We start from the raw sequence: 19763 nt of genomic DNA, 5'->3' as shown, positions 1-19763 counted from the left end.
AATACATAATTTAAAGGTTTCACTTCTCCTTTCTGTAGAATGTTTTTTGGAAATTTCTGCTTTGCATAAATAAGTTTTAATCCCTGTTTTCAACAAAATCCTGGGGATTTGTTCATTTAGAAATGAATTTCTTCAAGATGTTTCACCTTGACCTGAACTTTCCACATTCCTGAGCTACTCTGTATCCTTTACTCTAGATTAATGGTAATTCCAAAAATTTAGTGGCATAAAAGTTACCCACACCTTAAAATCTAATTGCCACCACCAATTTTTCATTCAGTAGTACTGAGTAGTGAAATTAAGAACATACAAATTTAAAATATTTTCAAAATATTTAGAAATTTATGTTACTAATTAGATATTTTGGGATTAATTTACTAGAATACTTAATTACATCCTCTTTACTGAGCACGTTACTGGTTGATAATTGGAGAATATGAGCAAGATTCATGTTACTCATTTTTAATAAAACAGGTATTGCTGTCTCTAAGCCAGACCTGATCACTTGTCTAGAGCAAGGAAAAGAGCCCTGCAATATGAAGAGACATGCGATGGTGGTAGCCAAACCCGCAGGTAGGTGAGAGTGATAGTGAATATAACAGATGACATAGATGAAGGTCTAAAGGTCAAGGAGAAAGCCAGTTCTTAAAATGTGATTTGGGCCAGGCGCGGTGGCTCACGTCTGTAATCCCAGCACTTTGGGAAGCTGAGGTGGGCGGATCATGAGGTCAAGAGATCCAGAGCATCCTGACCAACATGGTGAAACCCTGTCTCTACTGAAAATACAAAGATTAGCTGGGCGTGGTGGCACACGCCTGTAGTCCCAGCTACTCGGAAGGCTGAGGCAGGAAAATCACTTGAACCAGGGAGGCAGAGGTTGCAGTGAGCCAAGATCGTGCCACTGCACTCCATCCTGGCGACAGAGTGAGACTCTGTCTCAAAAAAAAAAAAAAAGAAAAAGAAAAAAATGTGATTTGGGAAGCTGCGTTCAAAAAAAGTAGTTTCTGGGGAGCTGGGGTTTTTTTTTTATCCTTTACTCTGTCATAGGAGCATATTCTGTCTTATGCTTTTAAATTCTGTAAGGATTCTACTTTCCCTTCAGTGATTTTCCTTCAAGTTTATGGTGAAAGCTAAAGTCCTATTCCTGGCATATAGGAAACTGCACAATCTTACTGCTTTTCCATTGTTTTGGGGGACACACAGATACCTGCATAATTTTGAGAAACTCTGTGTTAAACTATTTTTCAAGTTCTCTTTTTGCATCACGTCTGAAATATGTGAGAGTAGTTTCTATTACATTGGGTTTTGTTCATTTTTCTGTACATTCAATCCTGTTTTTGTTACTATAGTCTTGAAATATAGTTTGAAATTATAAAATATGATGGCTTTCTACTTTGTTCTTTTTCCTCAAGATTGCTTTGGCTATTCAAAATTTATTGTAGTTTCATGTAAATTTTAGGATTATATTTTCCATTACTGTGAATAAAATACCATTGCAATTTTGATAGGGCGTTTATTGAATCTGTAGGTCACTTTGGATAAATGGCACTTTAACAATATTTATTCTTTGAATCCATGTACATAAAATATTTTTAAGTTTATTTGCGTCTTCCTTAATTTTTTTCATTGATACATCTTTCATTGTAAAGATTTTTTAGGCTGGGTATGGCTGCTCACGTCTGTAATCTCAGCATGTTGGGAGGCTGAGGCAGGTGGATCACTTGAGGTCAGGAGTTCGAGACCGGTCTTGCCAACATGGCGAAATCCTGTATTTACTAAAAATACAAAAAATAAGCTGGACGTGGTGGTGTGCGCCAGCTACTTGGGAGGCTGGGGCAGGACAATCACCTGAACCTGGGAGGCGGAGGTTGCAGTGAGCTGAGATCACACCACTGCACTTCATCCTGGGCAACAGAGCAAAATGGTCAAAAAAGATTTTTTACCTGCTTGGTTAAATTTCTTCTCAGAAATTTATGATTTAATGCTAATGTAAATAAGATTGTTTTCTTTCTCTATTTTACCAGATAGTGTAAGTGTATGAAACCATAACATACACTCGTATGTTAATTTTATATTTTGCTGATATACTCAGTGTATTTATTAAACAGGTTTTCATGTACTAGTTGTGGTTTTTAAAAGATAAGATCATATGATCTACAACAGCAACTTTTTACTTATTTGTCCTCAATTTCAATGGCTATTTTTCTTTCTTTTTTTTTTAAACTAATTCTTCTAATACGTACTTCCAGTGCTATGTTAAAATAGAAGCAATTGACAATGTCACAATATAGTTTTGCACTGGTGTCTGTGAATTTGAAGAAACAAACACCTCTTCAAGTTTTTATAACCTGGTTTCAGTGGGTAAAGATCTTTTTATGTTGGGCCGCCAGAGTGATGGTTTGCCCTCTGGGTTTGTAGTGGAGAGGGGTTGTAGCTTGCTCACAAGGATGCTGGGTCTGCACTAGGGTCCACCTTTAGTTGCCTTGTTACAAGGAGCTTGGGTAGTTGTAATTCCCATTATATTTTTGGACAGACTGAATCTTTCAGGACTTTGCTTTGTAGGGCAGACACCAGAGCAGGTTTTTACAGTTGGGTCTATATATGGTAGGCCTTTTATTAGGATATGGATGAGTATGGATTTCACAGAGTACCAGAGAGGATTTTCCCAGGTCACTGTGTGGATTTCTATGTAGGCAGAACTGGCCATGAACTGTAGCTCAGGGAGCTGGAACTGAGTCATTGAACTGCTTCCGGGACCATAGTAAAGCCCAAGGTCTGCAGGCCTGTCCGCATGGCTATAAATGCATGTCTTTCTCCAAGCCTCTGGAAGGGCAGGACCTCTCCCAGACTGTGGCTGGGAGGAGTTTGGGATGGTTACAGAGTAAGTTCGGAATTCTCAGTGAGACCAAGTTGGGTGGGCCATTTCATGGTCTGCAGCAAAGAACAGGGGTCCTGTAGTTTGCCTCCTGAATGAGGGCCTGCCTCCTGGAAAGAACACTCCTCAATCTTGGGCTTTAGCAGAGTTTCATAATTCCCTCCCTGGATCTGAAAGATTCTTTAAAGGCACTTATTTTGAAGACAGGGTGTTGCTGCATAAACCAGGCTGGTCTTAAAATTCCTGCCTGATGCGATTCTCCAACCTTAATGTACCATGAGGCTGTCCTTACAGGTGTGAGCCATGATGCCTGATTCTCTCATAGAGGCATTTTTGTCAGGGATGGCTGACAAATTTTCTTGTTGTGAGGGGATAAACGAATAAGGCACCTTTTATTTTTGCATCTTACTGATGTCACTCTCCCTACATAGTTTTACTTTCTATTTGCTAGTTCAAATTTTTCTGTTATTTTATATTTCTTTTTCTTTTTTTTTTTTTCTTTGAGATAGAATTTTTAGCTCTTGTGTCCTAGGCTGGAGTGCAATGGCATGATCTCAGCTCACTGCAACCTCCGCTTCCTGGGTTTAAGCGATTCTCCTGCCTCAGTCTCCCGCGTAGCTAAGATTCAGGCATCTGCCACCATTCCCAGCTAATTTTTGTATTTTTAGTAGAGACGAGGTTTCACCATGTTGGTCAGGCTGGTCTCGAACTCTTGACTTCGTGATCCGCCTGCCTTGGCTTCCCAAAGTGCTGGGATTACAGGTGTGAGCCACCACGCCCAGCTGACAAATTCTTTTGTAATTGTACATCAATGTTGCATACCAGAGTTTATGAGTAAACATTTTCTCTTACTGTTTTGCCATTCCAGATTAGTGTTATTTTACTGTTGGTTTCTTAACATCAGTTTATTGTGTTTTTTGTTTTTACTTACATATAATTTTAGACAATTTACAATTCTGTTTGTATACTTTAAGACAATGTGAGGTTTAATTAAGAGATAAATCAGTCATGTCTATCACAATCAGATTATATATATGTGTTATTGCCTATAAATATGACCTCAATTTTGGTTATGGCTTATCTTGTATATATTCTTTCTTAGATGATTTTTAATAGTTGTTTTATCTAGGTGAGTAGTCATAGAAATAGTCTTCTTTTCACCATGTGTTTTTAACAATGAATATATGTTTTCTTTTTTTTTTTTTTTTATTTTTTTCGCTTTGTCGCCTAGGCTGGAGTGCAGTGGCGAGATCTCGGCTCACTGCAAGCTCTGCCTCCCGAGTTCATGCCATTCTCCTGCCTCGGTCTCCCGAGTAGCTGGGACTACAGGTGCCCACCACCACACCCGGCTAATTTTTTTGTATTTTTAGTAGAGACGGGGTTTCACTGTGTTAGCCAGGGTGGCCTGGATCTCCTGACCTCGTGATCCGCCCGCCTTGGCCTCCCAAAGTGCTAGGATTACAGGTGTGAGCCACCGCACCTGGCCTGAATATATGTTTTCTTTATGTAAGAGAAACACTTGTTGTTTGAAGGTGATTTTTGGAAAGATTTATAATTGTGTATTTTTTCAGTTTTTCTTTTAAAAAAATAATTCTTGTAAAAACACATAACAGGCCGGGTGCGGTGCCTCACGCCTGTAATCCCAGCACTTTGGGAGTCCGAGGCGGGTGGATCACGAGGTCAGGAGATCAAGACCATCCTGGCTAACATGGTGAAACCCCGTTCTCTACTAAAAATACAAAAAATTAGTCGGGCACGGTGGCGGGCGCCTGTAGACCCAGCCACTCGGGAGGCTGAGGCAGGAGAATGGCGTGAACCCGGGTGGCGGAGCTTGCAGTGAGCCGAGATCACGCCACTGCAGTCCCACCTGGGCAAAAGAGCAAGACTCTGTCTCAAAAAAAAGAAAAAAAGAAAAAACAAAAAACACATAACATAAAATTTGCCATCTTAAATCTATTTAAGTGTACATTTCAGGGGCAGGTATGGTGGGGGCTCACATCTGTAATCCCAGGTTTTGGAAAGGCCAAAGCAGAAAGATCACTTGAGCCCACATGTTTGAGACCACCCTGGGCAACATATGAAGACACCCTTTCTACAAGTAATTTTTAATAATAGCAAGGCATGGTGGTGTGCACGTGTGGTCCCAGCTGCTAGAGAGATTGAGAAGGGAGGATAACTTGAGCCTTAGAGTTTGATGTCGCATTGAGCCAAAATTGTGTACTCCAGCTTGGATGACAGAGTGAGACCCTGTCTCAGAAAAAAAAAAAGCTGTACATTTCAGACATGTAAAGTATATTCACATTGTTATGCTGAAAACTTCTAGAAATTTTATATTTTGTAAGACTGAAACTCAATACCCATTAACAACTGTCCATTTTACTCTCTCTTTAGCCCTTGACAAGCACCATTCCACTTTTTGTTTTGATCAGTGTGACCGTCTCTACTAAAAATACAGTGTGATACTTAAGATATCTCATATAAGTGGAATCATATAGTATCCATCATTTTGTCACTGGCTTATTTCAGGAGACATAATATTCTCAAAGTTTATCTTAAAATGTGACAAGATTTCCTTTTTAAGGCTGAATAATACTCCATTGTATGTATATGTTACATTTTTTGATGTCTTCAAGGAACATCTGGGTTGCTTCGGCCTTTTGGGTTTTGTGAATAGTGGTACAATAAATGTGAATGTTCAAATATGTCTTTCAGGTCCTGTGTTGCATGTTTTGGATACAGATTCATAGATGGGATTGTTGTATTTGATGATTATTTCATTTTTAATTTTCTGAGGAACATTTATAACATTTTTAAATAATGGCTGCATCTGGTTTTTCACCAACCATCAACATGGGTTTTATTTTCCAATAAAAATGATAAACAGATTTGATGTTTTTAAAAATTAGTAGTGGCCATTCTGTTGGATGTGACATGATTTTGTTTTTTATTGTGATTTTTATGCATTTCTCTATAAATTAGTGATTTTGTGTGTCCTTTCAAATGCTTTTTCCCATTTGTGTGTGTGTGTGTGTGTAGGTGTGTGTGTGTGTATGTGTGTGTTTTGAAATGGACTCTGTTGCCCAGGCTGAAGTGCAGTGGCATGATCTCAGCTTATTGCAACCTCCAGCCTTCCCGGGTTCAAGAGATTCTCCTGCTTCAGCCTTCCAAGTAGCCGGAATTACAGGTGTGCACCACCACACCTGGCTAATTTTTGTATTTTTGGTAAAGATGGAGTTTCACCATGTTGGCCAGGCTGGTCTCGAGCTACTGACCTTAAATAATCCTCCTGCCTCGAACTCCCAAAGTACCGGGATTACAAGCACAAGTCACTGTGCCTGGCCTGTGTATCTTCTTTGATGAAAATATCATTCAATTATTCATCCATTTCTAAATCAAGTTATTCAACTTTATTTTTCTGCTTTAAGAGTTGTTTGTATATTCTGAATATTAACTCCCATCACATGTGATTTGCAAATGTTTTCACCCATTTAGTAAGAGGCATTGTCACATTATTCAATGTTTTCTTTGATGTGCAAAAATTTTGAAATATAGTGTAGTTAAATTTTTTTATTCTTTACCTTTGTTGCTTATGCATTTAATGTCGTATCTAAGAAAATGGTGCCAAGACCAATGTCATGTCTTTGCCCTATATTTTTTTCTAAGAGATTTGTTGTTGTTTGAGATGGATTCTTGCTTTGTCACCTAGGCTGGAGTGCAGTGGCCTGGTCTTGGCTCACTGCAACCTCCGCCTCCCAGGTTCAAGCAATTCTCCTGCGTCAGCCTCTTGAGTAGGTAGACAGGCGTGCGCCACCACGCCTGGCTAATTTTTCTATTTTTAGTAGAGATGTGGTTTCACCATGTTGGCCAGGCTGGTCTCGAACTCCTGACTGTGTGATCCTCCTGCCTAGGCCTCCCAAAGTGCTGGGATTACAGGCGTGAGCCACCGCACCTGATCAATTTTCTAAATATCTTATTTAAAATATTTTTCATATATGGTTCAAGGAAATAATCCAATCTTCTGTTATTGGTGTTGAGATCCAGTTTTCAACATTATTTTTTGAAGAGAATATCTTTTCTCTATTGTGCTCATGACAACTTTGTGGAAGATCATTTGATCATATACAGAAGGGTTCATTTTTGAGTTCCCTGTTCTGTTCTTTCATCTGTTTATCTGTTTTTGTGTCAGTACCATGCTGTTTTGGTTATTGTATCTTTTAATATGTTTTGAAATCAGAAAGTGTAATGCCTGTTTGTTTTTTTTTCATGGATATTTGACTACAGTTCATAATCAAAATTTAACAATATTTCTGTAAAATCTGTGCTATTGGGATTTTTTATAGAAATTATATTGAATTTATATGTTCAGGCTGGAGTGCCGTGGCACAGTTTTGGCTCACTGCAACCTCTGCCTCTCAGGTTCAAGCGATTCTCCTGCCTCAGCCTCCTGATTAGCTGGGATTACAGGTTCACACCACCACACCCAGCTAATTTTTGTATTTTTTTTTTTTTTTTTGAGACGGAGTCTCGCTCTGTCGCCCAGGCTGGAGTGCAGTGGTGCAATCTCGGCTCACTGCAAGCTCCGCCTCCCGGGTTCACGCCATTCTCCTGCCTCAGCCTCTCCGAGTAGCTGGGACTACAGGCGCCTGCCACCATGCCTGGCTAATTTTTTTGTATTTTTAGTAGAGATGGGGTTTCACCGTGGTCTCGATCTCCTGACCTCATGATCCGCCCGCCTCGGCCTCCCAAAGTGCTGGGATTACAAGCGTGAGCCACTGCGCCCGGCTGAATTTTTGTATTTTTTTTTAGTAGAGTCTGGGTTTCACCATGTTGGCCAGGCTGGTCTCAAACTCCTGACCTCAGATGATCCACCCACCTCGACCTCCTAAAGTGCTAGGATTACAGCTGTGAGCCACCATGCCTGGCCGACATTTTAAAAAAATTTAATGTTTTGACCCCTGAGCAAAAATATGTTGAAGAGTATTTTATTTTCATATATTTTAAGATTTGCCAGTTTTACTTTTGCTTTTAATTGCTAGTATCATTCATTTTTGGTCAGAAAACACACAGTGTATAATTTTGGTCCTCTACACTCGTTGTTTTGAGACAGGATCTTAATCTGTCATCCTGGCTGGAGTGCAGTGGCATGGTTTTCACTGGCTACAGCCTCAGCCTCCTTGGCTCAAGTGATCCTTTTACCTCAGGCTTTTCAGTAGTTGGGGACTACAGTCATGCACTACCATGTCTGGTTAATTTTTTTGGTTATTTGTAGGGACAAGGTCTCTCTAGGTTGTACATGCTGGTCTCAAAACTTTTGGCCCCACGTGATTCTTTCACCTTTATCTCCCAAAGTGTTGAGATTATAGGGATGAGCCACTGTACCTAGCTGGTATTCTTTTTTTTTTTTTTTTTTTGAGACAGAATCTCGCTCTGTCGCCCAGTCTGGAGTGCTCTGGCTCGATCTCGGCTCACTGTAAGCTCTGCTTCCCAGGTTCACGCCATTCTCCTGCCTCAGCCTCCCAAGTAGCTGGGACTACAGGAGCCAGCCATCACGTCCAGCTATTGTTTTTTTATATTTTTGGTAGAGATGGGGTTTCACCGTATTAGCCAGGATGATCTCCATCTCCTGACCTTGTGATCCGCCCCCCTTGGCCTCCCAAAATGCTGGGATTACAGGCGTGAGCCACCGTGCCCGGCCATAGTATTCTTAAATTAAATGAGTTGATATGTATCCTAACAGAATACACTAGGTGTAAATAAAAATATTGTGTAATCTCTTGCATTTGACTGGTAAGTTTTCTACGTGTTTGTTAAGCCTAGTTGATCTATAATATGGTGTGAATGTCCATGTTCTCCAAACCTCATGCTACAATGTAATCCTTAATGTTGGATATGGGAGCTGATGGGAGGTATTTGGGTCTGAGGCAAAATTCCTCATGAATGGCTTGGCACCATCCTCTTGATAATCAGAAAGCTTACACTTTACTAATTCAAATGAAAGCTGGTTCATTAAAAGAACCTGGCTCCTTCACCTCACACTTGCTCTCTCTTACCATGTGATATGTCCAGTCTTTGCCTTTCATCGTGATTGTAAGCTTCCTGAGACCCTCACCAGAAGCAGATGCTGGCACACACTTCTTGTACAGTCTGCTAAAGGGTGAGCCAAGTAAACTTTATTTTCTTTATAAATTATCCCCTCTCAGGTATTCCTCTATATGCAAAATAATTAATATGGTCTATAATGTCTAAGGTTTCTTTCTTTTTCTTCTTTTGAGACGGAGTCTTGCTCTGTTACCCAGGCTGGAGTGCAATGCTGCGATCTTGGCTCACTGTAACCTCTGCCTCCCGGGTTCAAGCAATTCTCCTGCCTCAGCCTCCCGAGTAGTTGGGATTACAGGTGCCCACCACCACACCTGGCTAATTTTTGTATTTTTGTTAGAGATGGGGTTTTGCCATGTTGGTCAGGCTGGTCTCGAACTCCTGACCTCAGGTGATCTGCCCGCCTCAGCCTCACAAAGTGCTGGGATTACAGGTGTGAGCCACCACACCTAGCCTCAAGTTTTCTTTGTTTTATTAATTTATTTGAATTTTCTATTTTTGAAAATGGGGTCTTGATGTCTACTATTATTATGTTGGTATGTATTTCTTGCTTCACTTTTGTCAGTAATTGCTATGTATGTATCGGAGCCCTGATGTTATGCATACATACACAGATAGATACATATAATAGTTATGGATTCCTGGTAAATTGACCTATTTTACCATTATATAATATCAGTCTTTGCCTCATGCTAATGCTTTCTTTTCTTTCTTTCTTTTTTTTTTTTTTTGTGAGACAGAGTCTTGCTCTCTTGCCCAGGCTGGAGTGCAATGGCACGATCTCGGCTCACTGCAATCTCCACCTCCCAGGTTCAAGTGATTCTTCCGCCTCAGCCTCCCAAGTAACTGGGATTACAGGCACTCCCCCACCAACATGCCTGGCTAATTTTTGTGTTTTTGTAGAGATGAGGTTTCACCATGTTGGCCAGGCTGGTCTCGAACTCTTGACCTCAGGTGACCCACCCACCTCAGCCTCCCAAAGTGCTGGGATTACAGGTGTGAGCCACCATGCCCAGCCACTAATACTTAAAGCATATTGTGTCAGATATGATTATGACCACCTCACCCAATTGTGGTTACTATTTTCACAGAACATAGATATTTCCAATCGGTTACTTTCAGCCTATTTGACTCAATGCTAAAATGAGTCTCTTATGGGCAGCATATTTTATGCTTTTTTCTTAAGCCACTCTGGCATTCTATTTCCTTTTTTTTTTTTTTTTTTAATTGTATTTATTTATTTATTTTCGAGATAAGGTCTCATTCTGTCAACCACGCTGGTTTGCAGTGGTGTGATCATGGCTCACTGCAGTCTCAACCTTCCAAACTCAGATGATTCTATCATTTCAGTCCCTCAAGTATCTGGGTTACAAGTATGTACCATTATACCCAGTTAGTTTCTTTGTTTTTGTTTTTTTGTTTTTTTTTCCCCGAGACAGAGTCTCCCTCTGTCACCCAGGCTGGAGTGCAGTGGCATGGTCTTAGCTCACTGCAACCTCTGCCTCTCAGGTTCAAGTGATTCTCCTTCCTCAGCCTCCTGAGTAGCTGGGATTACAGCGACTAATTTTTGCATTTTTAGTAGAGATGGGGTTTCATCATGTTGGCCGGGCTGGTCTTGAACTCCTGACCTCAAGTGATCCTCCTGCCTCCGCCTCCCAAAGTGCTGGGATTACAGGTGTGAGCCACTGTGCCTGGCTAGTTTCTTTGTATTTTTTGTAGAGACAGAGCTTCTGCCATGTTACCCAGGCTGGTCTCAAACCCCTGGGATCAAGTGATTAGTCCATGTCACACCTGTAATCCCAGCACTTTGGGAGGCTGAGCCAAGTGGATTACATGAGGTCAGGAGTTCGAGGCCAGCCTGGCCAACATGGTGAAACCCTGTCTCTACTAAAAATAAAAAACATTAGCCAGGTGTGGTGGTGCATGCCTGTAATCCCAGCTTTACTGGAGGCTGAGGCATGAGAATTGCTTGAGCTGAGGATGTGGAGGCTGCAGTGAGTCGAGATGGTGCTGCTGCACTCCAGCCTAGGTGAAAGAGCAAGACTGTGTCTCAAAATTTAAAAAAAAAAGAAAAAAAGAAAATCGCAAAATTTACAATAAATATTCTTAAATATTCAGTTTAGTCATACTAATTATATTATGCAACATTTTACTAAGTGTTTTTATCTTACAAAGCTAAGTCTCAACACATATTAAACAACTACCAACTTTTCCCATTTTCATGGCACTTTTCAAACACTACTCTTTTTTTTCTAGGAGTGTAACTGCATCATATATCTCATACAAACTCTGTATTTTTGTGGCGGCTCATTTTATTTTGCATAATGTCATCAAGATTTATCGTTATAGTTGTTAGAATATCTTCTGCTTTTTGAAAACTGAGTGACAGTCCAGTTTTGTTGTTGTTGTTGTTGTTTGTTTTGTGTGTGTGTGTGTTTATTTATTTTTATTTTTTATACAGATTCTCATTCTTTCACCCAGGTTGGAGTGCAGTGGCATGATCTTGGGTCACTGCAACCTCTGCCCCTTGGGATTCGAGTGATTCTACTGCCTCAGCCTCCCAAGTAACTGGGATTATAGGCGAATGCCATCATGCCCGGCTAATTTTTGTATTTTTAGTTGAGTCAGGGTTTCACCATGTTGGCTAGGCTGGTCTCGAACTCCTGACCTTGTGTGATCTGCCCTCCTCAGCCTCCCAAAGTGCTGGGATTACAGGCATGAGCCATAGTGCCTGGCCAAGTATTTTTATATTTCAGATCATATGTACTGAATAATGATTTGGTGACAGAAATTTGCATTGCTTTTACCTATTGGCTTTCAGTAGCAATGGTATAATAATTATGGGTATGAAAATGACTCTTCATATGACCATATATGTGAAAGTATATATATGTGCTGCATTCTATTTTATTAGTCTCCTTTTTTTTTTACCTTTATACTTGTAGCAAATGGTTTTAATTCTGTAACTTTGTAATATGTTTTTAAATCAGAAACTATAATGCTTCCAACATTGTTCCTTTTTTTTAAGATTGTTAGGTACTTTATTGTCTCTTGAGATTCCATATACTTTAGGGGTTGCTGTTTTTATGTCTTCAAAAATGCAATGAGAACTTGAGAAAACATTGCATTAAATCTTGTAGATTACATTGAGCAGTATAGACATCTTCACAATATTAATTTCGACTTTTGAACAAAAGCATGCTAAAGAATGTGGTTTAATTTACTATATATTTGTAAACTTGTTAGCTTTTAATATTATTGTTTTATATTGTCATTCCATTTTTGTTATGGAAAGTAATCCATAAAATTTCAGTTCTAAAATACTTTTTAAGACTCTTGACTTATTTGGTGGTCTATCAAGAAGAAAGTTGTATGAGCTATCGATAAGGGTGTGTACCTTAATGTTGAGTTTTGTATACCTATGTTAGGAATATTTGTTTTATACTGCCTTCAGGTCCTCTGTTCTCTTACTAATATTCTGTCTTGTTTTATTCTTACTATAGAAAATGGGATATTAAAATAGTCTATAATTATATTGTTCTCTATGTGTTTCTTCAATTCTGTTGATATTTGCTTTATATATTTGGAACCCTAATGTGAGACACACACTCACACATACACACACACACACGTGCGTGTGTGCAAATTTGTCATAGGTTCTCATGAATCTATTATTGTTTAATGTCCTTACTTGTCTCTTTGGAGTTTTGACTTAAAGTACATTTTATAAAATATGACAGTTACTTAAGATGTAGCTTGTGTAATACTATTTTGATGTCTGCTGCTCTCGTTTTGTTAATATTTGCATGGAATGTTACTTCCATCTTGCCACTTTCAGTCTTTTTATTATTAGATCTTTGCTGACTCTTGTAGAAAGGCAACTTGGATCTTGATTTTTCAATTTTTTTTTTTTTTGGGGGGGGGGGTCTTGTTCTGTCACCCAGGCTAGAGTAGTGCAGTGACACCATCTCAGCTCACTGCAACTTCTGCCTCCCAGGTTCAAGCGCTTCTCCTGCCTCAGCCTCCTAAGTAGCTGGGATTACAGGCGCCCGCCACCATGCCTGGCTAATTTTTGTATTTTTAGAAGAGATGGGGTTTCGCCGTGTTTGTCAGGCTGGTTTCAAACTCCTGACCTAAGGTGATCCACCGCCTCGGCCTCCCAAAGTGCTGGGATTACAGGCATGAGCCTGCGCCTGGCCGATTTTTCAATTTTTTAAATAAATTGCTTTATTGAATGTATGTCTCTTGATTGGAAAGTTAATTATATATATTCAAATAATTTTCTGAAGGAGAAAGTCTTACTGATGTCGTTTTATTAGTTGTTTTATTTGATTCTTGTATCTTTGTCTCTCATTTTCTTTATCTTCCTTTGTGTCTTTGCGATTTTTGTAGTGATATGCTTTCATTTCTTTCTTATTTGTGTATCCATGCAGATATTTTTGGGAGTACCTTGGGGATTACATAAAACCTCTAAAAGATATAACAATATAGTTTAACCTGTTAAAAAAAATTAACTTCAGTTGCATACAAAGTTTTTTTTGTTTGTTTGTTTTTGTTTTTTTTGAGACAGAGTCTCGCTCTGTTGCCAAGGCTGGAGTGCAGTGACACAATCTCGGCTCACCACAACCTCTGTTTCCCAGGTTCAAACAATTCTCCTGCCTCAGCCTCCTGAGTAGCTGGGACTACAGGCACGCGCCACCATGCCTGGCTAATTTTTGTATTTTTTTAGTAGAGACAGGGTTTCACTATGTTGGCCAGGTTGGTCTCGAAATCTTGACCTTGCGATTCACCCGCCTTGGCCTCCCAAAGTGCTGGAATTACAGGCATGAGCTACCACGCCTGGCTGCATACAAAGTTTTTTCCTCATTTTATCTGCCCACAACATTGTTATTGATGGTGCTAATTATATCTTTTTATGTTATATGTCCATTAACAGTTGTTTATAATAATTTCTATGCTTTTATCTTTCAAGTTCTAGAGAATAATTAAAAATGTGTACTGCACCATTATGATAATGCTAAGGAATAGTATTTTTGTGTATGTGCATATACTACACTTGATCTTAGCCAAAAGGCCGAGAAGCGATGTGTATGTGCATATATCTCCCAGAAAGTTATGTATTTTCATATGATTATGTGTTGTTTTCTTGCATCATGTTATTTTCAGTGGAAATAACTCCTTTTCACCATCTTTGATATGTAGGGCAAATGGAGTGCCAATATACTTTTTCAGGATTTGGTTTTTAAGGACTTTGACTATATCACACAGTTTTTTTCTGGCCTGCAAAATTTTCTGGACAAATTCACTGGTTTTCTCATAAGACTATCCTTGTAAATGACACATCACTTTCATCTTACAGCTCCCAAGATTGTCTTGCCTGTGACTGTTGAAATCGTGCTTATATATGTGTGTGTTATAAATATCTTTGTGTATATCCTAGTTTGTTGAGTATCTTCATTTTTACATCAGTTTTTCCTACTTTTAAAATTTTTTAGTTTTTTTGTCATTTTACCTTAACAATTTGTTTTTGATAATTTTAACACTTGTTTTTATCCTCATATTTCTGATTTTCAATAGTTGTCTGTGTTCCTATTTAATTCATTATTATTCAATTTATTTTAAATTTTTAAAATTAATTTTTACAGCTTCATTCTTTAATAGTTGCTTTCAGAAAATTTTATAATGTTTTTGATGAGGCCATGTTGCCTTCATATTTTGTATGCGTTATAATTTTTTATTGAGATTTGGACATTAAAAACAAGCTACCCATCACAATCTTTATAACGTATCTTTGTCTTGGCATAGTCTGAAACCAACTGTCTTGGCTAGAGATTTTGGTAGTCTCTCAAACATGTTCTTAAAATGTGTCTTTTCTGAAATTTTTTGGGTTTTTTAGTTAAAGGAGTTTGTTCATGTTTCTTCTTTTTTTTTTTTTTTTTTTTTTGAGATGGAGTCTCGCTCTGTCGCCCAGGCTGGAGTGCAGTGGCGCAATCTCGGCTCACTGCAAGCTCCGCCTCCCGGGTTCACGCCATTCTCCTGCCTCAGCCTCTCCGAGTAGCTGGGACTATAGGCGCCTGCCACCACGCCCGGCTAATTTTTTGTATTTTTAGTAGAGACGGGGTTTCACCGTGGTCTCGATCTCCTGACCTTGTGATCCGCCCGCCTCGGCCTCCCAAAGTGCTGGGATTACAAACGTGAGCCACCGCGCCCGGCCATGTTTCTTCTTAATAGTCAGTAATCACTTGCTACACCTGTTCCTTGCCTGTGGTACTGCAGTTTCTCTGCTGCTGCAACATTCACCTTGGGTCTCAGCTGACTCAAAATGTTATTCCATAGTATATCACCATTTCTTTTGCATTTGTCAGGAGAGACAGAAACCAGTGTCTGGAAAGGCCCCTAGAAGTCTGAAATGAATATGTGTGTGCCACTATTTTTCTTCTCTGTTCAAAAAGAAACCAAGAGTTGGCAATTTACTCCTTTTTTTTTTTTGAGACAGGGTCTTGCTCTTATCACCCAGGCTGAAGTTCAGTGGTGCAATCTCAACTCACTGCAACCTCCACCTTCTGGGTTCAAGGGATTTTCCTGCCTCAGCCTCCTGAGTAGCTGGGGTTACAGGCATGTGCCACCATGTCCAGCTAATTTTTGTGGTTTTACCAGAGACAGGGTTTCACCATGTTGGTCAGGCTGGTCTTGAACTCCTGACCTTGTGATCTGCCTGCCTCGGCCTCCCAAAATGCTGGGATTACAGGCATGAGCCACTGCACCGGACCTGCAGTAGACTTTTCTTTTTGTTCTATATGGCTCTTTGCATTGTGCTCACCTGGGGCACTGCACACACTTATTTATAAATTTTCCACAAATGTATCTTGGTCAGTATGTTTTTGTTACATTGATATGTCTGTGAAGGAATTAGGGCCTGTGGTATTTTGCTATACCATCTTGCTTATGTAGTTTGTATATTTTTATAGGTTAGATTTGTAAAGTATATTCATCTGAGTCTAGTAAGTGGAGTAATTGTTACTTTTATTTCTTTCAGTTGTGTGTTCTCATTTTGCCCAAGACCTTTGGCCAAAGCAGGGCTTAAAAGATTCTTTTCAAAAAGTGATACTGAGAAGATATGGAAAATATGGACATGAGAATTTACAATTAAGAAAAGGCTGTAAAAGTGTGGATGAGCATAAGGTGCACAAAACAGGTTGTAATGGACTTAACCAATGTTTGACAACTACCCAGAGCAAAATATTTCAATGTGATAAATATGTTAAAGTCCTTCATAAATTCTCAAATTCAAATATACATAAGAAAAGACAGACTGGAAAGAAACCTTTCAAATGTAAAGAATGTGGCAAATCATGTTGCATACTTTCACAACTAACTCAGCATAAGAAAACTGCTACTAGAGTAAATTTCTACAAATGTAAGACATGTGGAAAAGCCTTTAACCAGTTCTCAAATCTTACTAAACATAAGAGAATTCATACTGAAGTGAATCCCTACAAATGTGAAGAATGTGACAAAGCCTTTAACCAGTCCTTAACTCTTACTAAACATAAAAAAACTCATACTGAAGAGAAACCTTACAAATGTGAAGATTGTGGCAAAGTCTTTAGTGTATTTTCAGTCCTTACTAAACATAAGATAATTCATACAGGAACAAAACCCTACAATTGTGAAGAATGTGGCAAAGGCTTTAGTATATTCTCAACCCTTACTAAACATAAGATAATTCATACTGGAGAGAAACCCTACAAATGCAATGAATGTGGTAAAGCCTTTAACTGGTCCTCAACTCTTACTAAACATAAGAGAATTCATACTGGAGAGAAACCCTACAAATGTGAAGAATGTGGCAGAGCCTTTAACCAGTCCTCAACCCTTACTAGACATAAGATAGTTCATACTGGAGAGAAACCGTACAAATGTGAAGAATGTGGTAAAGCCTTTAAACGGTCCACAACTCTTACTAAACATAAGAGAATTTATACTAAAGAGAAACCATACAAATGTGAAGAATGTGGAAAAGCCTTTAGTGTATTCTCAACTCTTACTAAACATAAGACAATTCATACTGGAGCAAAACCTTACAAATGTGAAGAATGTGGCAGTGCCTTTAGGGCATTCTCAACCCTTACTGAACATAAGAGAGTTCATACTGGAGAGAAACCTTACAAATGTAATGAATGTGGCAGAGCCTTTAACTGGTCCTCAACTCTTACTAAACATAAGAGAATTCATACTGGAGAGAAACCCTACAAATGTGAAGAATGTGGCAAAGCTTTTAACCGGTCCTCAAACCTTACTCGACATAAGAAAATTCATACTGGACAGAAACCATACAAACCTAAAAGACGTGACAGTGCTTTTGACAACATCTCAAACTTTTCTAGACATAAAAGAAATCATACGGGTGAGAAATCCTAGAAATGTGAAAAATGTGACAGCCTTTAAGTGGTTGTCGCACTTGATTGTAGATAAGATAATTCATACTGGAGAAAACTCCCAGAAGTGTGACAAATGTGACAAAACATTTAATTAATTCTCATACCTTATTGCACAGGAAAGCATTTATACTTGAGAAAAATTGTATAAAGAATGGAAAAGTCATTAATATCTATCTGCTCATATCTTAGCATCAATGAGTTGGTACTTAATAAAAAAAGCATTATCAATGAAATTACTGTCAAAAGATCTTTCAGACAATATAAGCCTGCGAAGTGCAGCAGAGTATTTATTTTGAAGAGAAACATGAAAAGTACAAAGAGGTTTGTAGTACCTTTGTTTGTATCATAGATCTTATTGTACACATTTTGTACTAGAGAAAAACCCCGAAGCAGTTGTTCAAATTTTGTTCAATACCAGGAAATTTATATTGGAGAAAAACCCTATGAGTGTAATGAATTTGGAAAAATATTTTTTTCAACAACAGCTTAGAAAACATGAGAGGAATTACACTAAAATATATTTTTGCAAATGCAGCAGTAAATATGAAAGAAATGATCCAAAATTAGGTTTATATAAATATCAGAGAATTCACAGTACAGATATCTAAGATACTGACACTTCAGACATTACATAAAATCAGAGTGCTGAGTACAGAAAGTTATCCAAAACAGAAGTTGGTAGATAACCAATAGTGAACAAGTTTTTTGCAGAGGTATATTTACATTCAGAGTACACGTTTCTTGGGAAAAAAATTACAGGTTTTTTGAAAAGTGAATAATAATGTAATTCAACTCTCAAATTCATGTTTTTTTGGTTTTGGTTTTGGGTTTTTTATAAAATTTAGTAGTGCACAAAAAGTAATTTTTAGATGTAATTTTACTATTAGTCTATTAAGTTATATTTTATTTATTTAGTTAAAATATTGCCCTTTGTTCTTTTAATTGGAGAACCCTATGTAAGCCTACTTTTTTAAAGTTATTCTTTCTTTCACTTTTCATAATTTACATAAGTAAAATTATTTATCTATTGAATTTGTTCAAGTAAGTACTAGGGAGGCTTCCTGAGTCATGAGGATGCTGTTATATATAAACATAGCAGACAAACATGACAGTGCTTGCTCTATAACGGATGCTCCATAGTAAGACATAAATATTCCTGTTGAAGTTAGTTTGTAACTTCAAGTCAGAAATGGAATATATCAATGGTGAAACAGTAACATTGATTCTTCTTGTGGAGAGGACATTTTTTTTTCCGGGCTGCAAAGCTGAATTCTGCTGAATATAAAGAGAAATTCTGGTTATTTTCTAATTATATTCAGTTTTGTTTGTCTTATGTGTATTCCAACAATGTATGCATCACAGCTCATCTTTTTCTGTGTTATGGTTACAGTTTTCTCGCTGTTGTCTTTATGCCATGTCATTTCACATGGTAATTTAGTAAGTTTTGATGAGAAATTTGGTATTTTTAGTGCACTGAAAAATTGGTTTTAATTGGTGAGTTTGTTTATCAATATAACTCTCAGATTGTTAATTAAGATAAAAGGCATACACTGTCCACAGGTGAGAGGATTAAATCACTTAGCATTGTTTTTAACTGTTTGTAAAAAAAAAAAAAAAAAAAATCTTACTAGATTCTTAACAAAGTGTGGCAAATATAAAATTTGCTAGAAAATATGTTAGAAATTTATTTATTTATTTAGAGATGAGGTTTCACTCTTGTTGCCCAGGCTGGAGTGCAATGGCGCGATCTTGGCTCACCACAACCTCCACCTCCCGGGTTTGATTCTCCTGTCTCAGCCTCCTGAGTAGCTTGGATTACAGGCATGTGCCACCACACCCGGCTAATTTTGTATTTTTAGTACAGACAGGGTTTCTCCATGTTGGTCAGGCTGGTCGTGAACTCCCGACCTTAGGTGATCCGCCCACCTCTGCCTCCCAAAGTGCTGGGATTACAGGCGCAAGCCACTGCGCCTGGCCAGAAATTAAATTTTTAAGAGAGCTAATGGTAAATCTGGGCACGGTGGCTCATGCCTGTAATCCCAGCACTTTGGGAGCCTGAGCTGGGTGAATTACTTAAGGCCAGGAGTGTGAAACCAGCCTGGCCAACATGGTGAAACCCTGTCTCTACTAAAAATACAAAAATTAGCCAGCTGTGGTCGTGTGCACCTGTAGTCCCAGCTACTTTGAAGGCTGAGGCAGGAGAATGATTTGAACGCGGGAGTAACGTTTTCACACAGAATCTATTTTTAAGTGTGACTGTAAAACATTGCAAAATAAAATGACTTCTGTTGACTTGAAATTTGGAATAGTATTTCTTTTCCATATTGATAATACAATTTGGAGGAATTTCT

At 38.5% G+C, this 19763-nt stretch overlaps 1 protein-coding gene and 1 pseudogene across 1 annotated transcript in view; one reads left to right on the top strand and one right to left on the bottom strand.

The window, feature by feature from the left end:
- Positions 1–19763, top strand: part of LOC116463898 (zinc finger protein 273) — a 41486-nt gene that overhangs the window by 14464 nt on the left and 7259 nt on the right. The window contains exons 3-4 of the mRNA XM_032757717.2: positions 475–573; positions 16008–17378. Of these exons, the coding sequence (XP_032613608.1) occupies positions 475–573; positions 16008–17378 (1470 nt within the window). The remainder of the gene's footprint in view (positions 1–474; positions 574–16007; positions 17379–19763) is intronic.
- On the bottom strand, positions 13927–14057 carry LOC116810006 (U2 spliceosomal RNA; annotated as a pseudogene).

The sequence above is a fragment of the Hylobates moloch genome, unplaced genomic scaffold (assembly GCF_009828535.3).
Source record: "Hylobates moloch isolate HMO894 unplaced genomic scaffold, HMol_V3 SCAFFOLD_1, whole genome shotgun sequence".
Lineage (NCBI taxonomy): Eukaryota > Metazoa > Chordata > Mammalia > Primates > Hylobatidae > Hylobates > Hylobates moloch.
Note: the sequence above shows the minus strand (reverse complement) of the source record. Positions and strands in the feature narration are given on the sequence as shown.